The 8,566-nt window shown below is 40.2% G+C and overlaps 3 protein-coding genes across 4 annotated transcripts; 1 reads left to right on the top strand and 2 right to left on the bottom strand.

Annotated features, from left to right (window-relative positions):
* Window positions 1-71: 71 nt before the first annotated feature.
* ndufb10 (NADH:ubiquinone oxidoreductase subunit B10) lies at window positions 72-2,344 on the top strand. The gene is made up of 4 exons (XM_058049053.2): window positions 72-309; window positions 559-697; window positions 972-1,111; window positions 2,203-2,344. Exons 1-4 carry the CDS (start codon window positions 162-164, stop codon window positions 2,289-2,291), a joined length of 516 nt encoding a protein of 171 aa, XP_057905036.2. The 5' UTR covers window positions 72-161; the 3' UTR covers window positions 2,292-2,344.
* Window positions 2,345-2,665: 321 nt separating this feature from the next.
* Window positions 2,666-5,730, bottom strand: rps2 (ribosomal protein S2). The gene is made up of 7 exons (XM_058049047.2): window positions 5,621-5,730; window positions 5,188-5,325; window positions 5,015-5,104; window positions 3,608-3,715; window positions 3,197-3,530; window positions 2,863-2,954; window positions 2,666-2,791 (listed from the first exon to the last, which is right to left on the bottom strand). The coding sequence occupies exons 2-7, from the start codon at window positions 5,320-5,322 to the stop codon at window positions 2,711-2,713; spliced, it is 840 nt and encodes a 279-aa protein (XP_057905030.1). The 5' UTR covers window positions 5,323-5,325; window positions 5,621-5,730; the 3' UTR covers window positions 2,666-2,710.
* Window positions 5,731-6,120: 390 nt separating this feature from the next.
* Window positions 6,121-8,263, bottom strand: rnf151 (ring finger protein 151). 2 transcript variants are annotated; one of them, XM_058049050.2, is made up of 4 exons: window positions 7,861-8,263; window positions 7,382-7,551; window positions 7,211-7,307; window positions 6,121-6,754 (listed from the first exon to the last, which is right to left on the bottom strand). In XM_058049050.2, exons 1-4 carry the CDS (start codon window positions 7,861-7,863, stop codon window positions 6,290-6,292), a joined length of 735 nt encoding a protein of 244 aa, XP_057905033.2. In that variant the 5' UTR covers window positions 7,864-8,263; the 3' UTR covers window positions 6,121-6,289. The 2 variants fall into 2 exon arrangements, with proteins under 2 accessions (XP_057905033.2, XP_057905032.2); XM_058049049.2 differs by having other exon boundaries at window positions 6,121-6,778.
* Between the last annotated feature and the right edge of the window lie 303 nt (window positions 8,264-8,566).

The raw sequence follows: 8,566 nt of genomic DNA on the forward strand, positions 1-8,566 counted from the left end.
ATTTAAGGAATAACGGTAAATATTATGAAGTGGCGATCCAACTTTTCACTGACCTCTACATCGCCATTACATCGTGCCCAGTACGCATGCGCCACCCCGAAAGGAGAGCTGTCGAGGTCGAATTGTAGGGTTTCTCTCACATTGACTAAACTAGGGCAGAAATGCCGTCAGATTTTGATAAAGATGCATATCCGGAGCCTCCACGGCAGACTCCGGTTGTGGACAAACAGACAGCTTTGCCAAACCCAGCGGTGATTTTGTCCAAACTCTTCCATTACACCGTGGACCTGCCTGTCACCACATTTAGAGGTAAGCTAACTGAGCTAGCTAGCTGCTACCATAACAGTACAGCTACCGCGTATATTACAAATTAAACATAGTAAATATACATAATACATATATTTAGGTCTATCTACAAAATATTGCATTGAGTACAATTTCAGCAGAAGTGGTATTCAATGACAGTGTTTGACTAGCATTAAACCATTAGCATAAACATGGCGTCCGCTTTCTTATCACCTGTTTAATGTTACTAAATCATATTTCTTCACTTCCCAGACGCTATCGAAAGCATTCGGGCTAAAAACAAGTTGGTGTACTACCACCAGAAGTTCCGCCGTGTTCCCGACCTGACCGACTGCCAAGAAGGAGATTACCTGTGCTACTACGAGGCTGAGATGCAATGGAGGAGAGACTAGTGAGATTTTTACTCCATTTCCCATGATGCTTAGTGGGCTACATTTACCGGGCACATTACTAGGTGCATCTGAATTTGTAGTATTAGAGCATGGCACAGGTGTACCGAATGTTGTGACTGGATTTGTTGCTGTAAGTGAGGGATATGATTCATTTTTTACAGGTTTGGTGCTCATAAACAGACTCCAAGGACACATATTTCCTCTTAGAGCATGATTTAAAAAGTCTATTTTATGCAATTTAACTGTGTTGGTCTCTGTTCCATTATACCTCAGTAAAGTGGACCAGGAGATTGTAAAGGTGGTCCAGGAGCGTCTCCGGGCCTGTCAGCAGAGAGAAGGTCCCAGCTACGAGCAGAACTGTTTTAAGGAGATCCAGCAGTTCAATGAAGTTACCAAGAACTTCCAGTCACGCTGTAAGTTATTTCATATATAGTTATATGTAAGTAAATTACTCGTATAGACGCTTTTTTTGCCAAAAGCCAATAAGTACATGATTAAAACAAAATTATGTAACTGAGATATTAAATAGTATATTGAATTGCACCTGTTAATTACCTTGGGAATCATCCCAAAATCATAATGCTCTTTTGTGTGGGTGTATTAGAGGGCAGCTTAACCAAAGAGATTGTTGATCCCGCCCACTCTTGACAGACGACTGACAGATTCAGTAGATTTTTTTTTTCACATTGCTTTTTCAATGCCGTCGAATTATTTCAAGACAATTTACTAAATCAGAGATTCCCAAAGTGTGGGCTGCGGCCCGCTGGTGGGCCATGAGAGGTCATTAAAAATATGATTTATTTGTAAAATATTTTTTGCACAATTAAAAAATATATTTATAGGCCTAAGTAATAACCTATTGAGTGTTATTGACCTGTCACAATATTTTAGGAACCTTATACAGTTTCTGATTGGAACATAGCTCTCTGGTCATCATGCCAGTCTTGAATGCAGTTATGAAAAGTATGAGAATTAATTCAGTCTTGCGTGTACACCACAGATTAAAAGTTTGGGCTTCCTTTATCCCAGTGCTTTCATTTCAATCCTGAATTATTATATAATAAATAATATAAGTGCTCTGAGAACGCAACATTTCATCTATGTACTGTTGATAGGACAAAGGTGGACATTTTTGACAAGTGGGCCTAGTTGGTAAAGTTTGGGAACCCCTGTACTAAATGTATATATTTAAATGGCTTTGGGTTTAATTTTCATGATTTACTTTAAAAAAAAATAGTTGATGAAATGGCTTGCAGTCACTTCTGTCAACTATGTATGGACCTTTTTAATGCAGGCGTGTCAACAGAAGGCCGAGACACTGTTGGTTTTCTTTCCAGCTGGTGATTTTAATGATAAACATGTTCAATTTGAGTGAAGGACGTCATCAGTGAAATCACCAGATGAAGAAACTGGTTGGGGAGAAACCCGGCAATAGCTCAGCCATCAGTGGCACAAGTTTGAGATGTTTTAATATGCATTAAAAAAAAAATTGTTTCTGTTCCAGATGGGGACCTAGGAGCTTATGCAAGTGGGAGGAAATGTCTCATGAAGCAAAAAGAGAGGATGATGGCAGCTCAGACCCAAAACGCATAATCATCCGTTTGTCTATTCTGTGTAATAGTTGTAAAATAAAGTGTTTAAATCAAGTTTCGAATCTTGCCTATTTGTCACCTTAAGTGTATTAAGAGGCCTGTTTAATTTATTTCATGACCAACATTGGCTATAGGGAAAACATTTAGAAATTCACCATCACAGCCCCAAGCCAATCAGGAGTAAATTTTAATTTCATTGCTTGGTCTGAAACTGCACCCTTTAAGGATTTATAGGTTTGTCAAGAGAACCTGCCATTTCAGAAAAATGCTTATTTCTTTGGCTTATTAGATCTATATATGGCTGTTATCCAGCTTTTCTACTGATCTCAGTTTGTCATTGCTCATTATCAAATCAAAAACAAGGCACTAAAGTGATTGTTTTCCCCCAGAATGTTTATTTCAACACTGTAAAAAAAATGTTTAGGAGGATGCTGCCTGGACGGCCTGGCCTCTCTGCACAGACACTCTGGTGTGAGTCTTGGCCAGATGGTCAGTGAACTCCTGAAAAAGCAATTTAATGTGTTAGAACATTTCATAGTCTGCCAACAGTGAGTGTTGTGCAACATACGTACCTGGTAAGGAGACTTGGTGAAGACTGTCTCCTTCCAGAGGTCAGGGGTCAGGTAGCTGTAAGTCTTGGAGATGGCATCAAAGGTGGCCTTGGCTGTAAGGAGGAACAATGTTTCAGATGTGGTTCCAAATGTTTAGTGAATCAAGTTATTTGGGAAATCAAGTGTAGAGCATCAAAAAGGGAACAGAAGAGACCATGGGGGTCTTCCTGCCGTGCATTACAACACTCGTTTCTTTCTCTCCATGAAACGCCAACCACACCATAGCATAGGTGAAGTCAAGCAGAGCTAGGAGAAGAAGCAGGATAAAGACCAATAAAGCAAAAAATCAAATTACCAAAGTTTCCAAGGGTGGCAGTACAGCCTCTTGCAGAGGTGTAGCAGTCATCAATACCGGCCATCATGAGCAACTTCTTGGGTACGGGAGCAGACACGATACCGGTACCACGGGGCGCAGGGATGAGACGCACCAACACGGAGCCACAGCGGCCAGTCACCTTGCAGGGTACGGTGTGGGGCTTGCCAATCTTGTTACCCCAGTAACCTCTCCTGACTGGGACGATGGACAGCTTGGCCAGAATGATGGCGCCGCGGATGGCAGTGGCAACCTCCTTGGAGCATTTCACTCCCAGACCAACATGGCCGTTGTAGTCACCAATGGCAACAAAGGCCTGGAAAGACAAGCATAGACTTTTAACATCTAAATATCCACAGTATGGGAAATGACAACCACAACAGAGGAACTCACCTTGAACCTGGTACGCTGACCAGCCCTGGTCTGCTTCTGAACAGGCATGATCTTCAGAACTTCATCTTTCAGCGCAGAACCCAGGAAGAAGTCAATTATTTCAGACTCCTAAAACAAAAAAGGTTCAGCCCAATAGTCAGGATACAGGACACAAACCCCTTAGGGTCAATACCAGACGGGCATCTCCCCCTAGGTTTACACCTTTGTGCACATCTCACTATACATTACGGTATGATTTTTGCATTTTATTCTATAAGTCACAAAAATGTGCAGAGGTTTTGAAAAGTGATCTTAACACCATGTGATGACAAAAGCTGCACAATAGCCACGTATACATGGACCCAAATATTCAAATTCCATTCGGGTTAATTGCTCAAACGGAAAGAATCTAATCTTTGTATACACCTCATTCCGAAAGAAAAGTGCCAATCCGAATGAATATATAAACGGATTCACAGGAGTGGAATATTCCTTTCCCCAATCCGATTGACGTATCTTGTACCCGCTCAAACGGAAAGTTGTCAGACTGCGTTTTTCTTCGTGGTGTTTTTCTTCTGTTTATTGGCGGTTGGCAAGCAGCTTTCGTGTGCATTAGCGCCATCTGTGGAACAGAATCTAAACCCTTCTATACGCCATTCACAAGTCCAGTTTTATTAAAAAAGAAAATACATATCTATATAAAACATGTGCTGAGCTTAATTATTAAATATTAGCAAGATTGAATTTTATCTTTTCCTGTTCCCGGGTGCGTTCTTTCAGCGAATGCTGAGATATGACGTAACACGCAGCTCGAGACGTTCGATTTGAAAAAAATGGAGGCGGGCAATCGGCACTGGACTGCTGCGGAAAGTTTGTTTTTGATTCAAACTAAATTTCAAGACTGGACAAAGGAAAAACTGGCATTACGGAGTTATTCCAACAAGTGAAAGAAAAAGTCGGTATCACGTGATGTTGGTGTTTACGCTTTACTGCGCATGCCCCATTGACTATTCTGGTTGATTATAGCGGCGCATGTAGACACGCGATTGGAATATTCCTGTCCATGTATACCATTGCTTTCGGAAAGGTCATTCGGAAAGAAAAAAAACTCATGTAAATGTGGCTATTGTCTGCGAATGAGGAATGGCTTCACGTGCCTGTCACTTGCTATACAAAAATTATCAGTCAAGTCCAACATACATACATGAGATGCTCATTTACCCATCATTTCATATTCAAATATGTAAAAAATAACATTTGTGACTATCAAATCATCCCCCAAATCCTTTAATTTTCTATACACCCATGTTGTATGCCAAGTGTTGCAGAAAAAGCAATAACATTACTGATTGACTGAACTACTACTAAATTGTACTGCAATAAGTTTACAATGCAAACAAAACAGTGGCCCATCCTGAATTAACTTACCTTTATAGGCAAAGAGTACAGATAGATCTCCTCCAGGGACTTGATCTTCATGTCTTTAACCAAGCGACCCAGCTTGGTAACAGGGACCCACTAAAAAAAAGAAAGAGGTAAATATTAAATATATGATCTTTTATATAGGTGAAACCGGATGCATACGAATAATGAGAACTCACTTCCTTGTCCTCGGACTTGCCTCCGCGAGCACCGCGGCCTCTACCACGGCCTCTGCCGCGTCCGCGGCCCCGACCACGGCCACCTGGGCCAAAACCTCCGCGAAAACCTCCTCTACCACCGGCGTCGTCCGCCATTTGCTGTCAAATAAAACACCCATCGTTAAACCACCATTTTAGTGGTAGAATACAGTCTACAGTTTAAAAGTGCTCGGGGTTCCTTAGCACGAGAGTCGCGGCCATATTGACTAGCAAAGAACATATTGTCAGCTCCAAAATATACAATCTGTATTAATTAATATCATCTATATCTCTACACGAGCACTACTAACATCCTTCCGTGATACATCGTAGCGGTAATTGATATAATTGGAGCAGGATTGACTAGATTTATACGGATTTCTGCGCTCCAATGTTCGCAGTGTCATATACTTACGTGATGGTTGTAATAGGAAGAAGGCCTGGCAGAAGTCTCGTCTGTTTTTTATTCACTCATGAAACATCGCGATATTACATTGACAAAGCGCTCTTATCTACCGCCCCCTAATGGCTACTTTTTATTGCAGCATCTTACAGTGACATCCAAACACATTTTACTCGTATGCTAAATCGTATGCTAAATCATAAATATGCATATTTTGTATTTTTTTACATTAATTACAAATGAAATGATTATAGTAAAGTATTTAATATAATATTTTTTTAAAGTGTTTAATATATTGCACTTCAAAATAGCGATGGAAAATGTTATCAAAATAATATTCACAAGACAAATTTATGAATTTGTATTTATTAGTATTTACATAATATTAATACTGTAATATATTATACTTAATATTTAAGTTAATTCTGCTTTTTTTCCTACAACGCCTAATTCACTGCCAATTTTTTACTAATTCTAATGCAATTAATTAATTTAATTCTAATTATGTGCACAAATTGAGATAAACCAATTAATTTGTAATTTATTATATATATTATATTTACAATATAAATATGTAAAACAGCACAATCCCTCCATATAATGTGATGATGCCTGCATTTTCCAGCACACAACATCAATGAAATGAACACATGTACAAATACAGAGGCCTGTATTCTTCTCTCAGATGTTGCCGTCGCTACCAGACGTCCCGGTGGAGCTGGAACTGCCCTCACCCAAGTCCTCTTCCACCTCGTTTAGGTCATCCATCACCTCCAGGCTCTCACATATCAACCCTATCTGCCGCTTCATGTGGGTCATTGTGCTCTGCATTCTCCTCATCTTCTTCTGCAGGGCGGCGGCGATGGCGCCGTGGTTCCTGCGCCGGGCCTCATACTGCTGCTTCAGCTGCATGTAACAGTTGTGCTGAGCCCGAGTGCGGTGGGAGAGCATGGTGCCGCAGCCCATGTGGCAGGGCTGGCGCCAATGCTCGCAGTGACGCGAGTGAGCGTCAAGGTCGCGGCGAAGGAGCTGAGCGCGGCAGCCTTGATAGGGGCAAGGGATGAGCTCGTACAAGCAGCTCATGCTGTGGCAGTACTGCTCTGACAGGGGGAATGTCACTGCACAACCACGGATCTCATTCTTACACTGTAGAAGAGCACACACACACAACTTTACAAGACATTTACAACACATGTAATGAAAGAAAATGCTCAACAATCAAATAAGTGTGCAAAGAATGTATAGTTCATGAAGCGTCCATTATAATCTATATTCGGCCACTGAGACATCATTTTCAAATAAAGACTCACAAAAGTAAGTACACACCCTTGTAGTCATTGTACAGCTTGGAAAGCAATCATTTTTAATAATAATGTCTGTCATTTTCAGTGTATAGTAAATGTGTACTGCCACACAAGCTGTACACTGACTACTCTCACGTATATCCAAGTTTCATTTCTTTCATAATGTCCCAAGAGAAGCTCAAATATGAGGTGTGCACACACTTTTGTAAGATTCTGTAGTATCCACAGAGTAAATAAAAATAATTATAATGCACAATGCATGGTGTATTAACATGCATAATATTGACATATCAAATACCTTTATCTTCATGCGCCCGATCGACTTGCTGAGTTTGAACATGACAAAGATCATGCATGCGTTAATTGGCTTTCTGCAGCAAGGGCAAGTCTCCTGTCTAGCAAAGAATAAACAACATTGATTTAATGGTTTGAAATGTCCATTTTGTATTGTTTTTTTGTTTGTGTTTACCTCTTGAGCCATTGTAAAATGCACTTCTTGCAGAAAATGTGGTGGCACGCTGCTCGGACAGGACAACGAAGCACCCCCTGGCATATGGTGCAGATGAGATCATAGTCGGGTGTCTCCACAAATAATTCCACGTCATAGCCTCCACTTTGGGATGACACCTCCACGTCCGCCTAGATATTGAGAAGATAGAGGTCATCACTCATTTATCGTGTTTACAATTGATTTAGGACTGAAAACAATAGTTTCATTTATCTATAGTGCTTTCAACATAATGGCAATGGAATTGTTTTTGAAAGTCATATGGCTGTCAACACCCATACTGGTGTCCTGTATAGTATATGTAGTAAAAAGTGAATGTTTGTCTTTAGTTTACAAACAATGCCTCATGAAATAGATGTTGATTATCAGCATATTGACCACATTGTCATGAAAGAAACACTAGTTTTAAAAAGGGAAAAATAACACTCAAATATACTCACCATTTTGTTCCCCTGTTGGTTGTTGTGTTTCCATTCCCTCTCGGAGCAACTTTACGCCATATCGGCCCATTAACATCTCACAGAGCACACCCCTCGTGTTATCGATACAAAACACTCATACGTGAACATTCCGGACAAAACGTGACAGAGGAACCCATGTGAGAGCAATGTAAACAAACGCCAACAATAAAAAATGGCCGCCCCCATTGTTAGAGAGAGCCCCTTCCTTGCTGTTCTAGCATCAAGCAAACGTTGTACGTCCATTATCGTGGGCCTACGGCGAGCTGATAAATTATTTAAAAGACACCAAATTATATTTAATGGCATTTGATCTGGTAAACTACTTCCAATTGGGCAAATGTGAAATGACAGGTGAGGCGATCACAAAATGATGCGTTAATTTACACACGGAAAAAAGAAAACGTCCAGAATCTTCTGCACTGAAAAACAAATATACAAATACAAAGAACTGCACTAAAAACGAGACAAACTCATCTTTATAAAATCTAATTATTGTTGTTGCTGGATTGTATGTTTATTACATGTTTATTACACGTTTGTTGTTTATTCATTCTTCTTTCGAGTTGACAGTAAGTCAAAGCAGAGAAAATAATTAATGTAGCATATGGTATATAAAATGCACTAAAGTTGTTATTAAAGATGTTATTATCTGTACTACTGTGACTACGTAACGGAAGGGAGTATA

The sequence above is a fragment of the Doryrhamphus excisus genome, linkage group LG16, assembly GCF_037039965.1.
Source record: "Doryrhamphus excisus strain RoL-2023G ecotype Guam linkage group LG16, RoL_Dexc_Guam_v1.1, whole genome shotgun sequence".
Lineage (NCBI taxonomy): Eukaryota > Metazoa > Chordata > Actinopteri > Syngnathiformes > Syngnathidae > Doryrhamphus > Doryrhamphus excisus.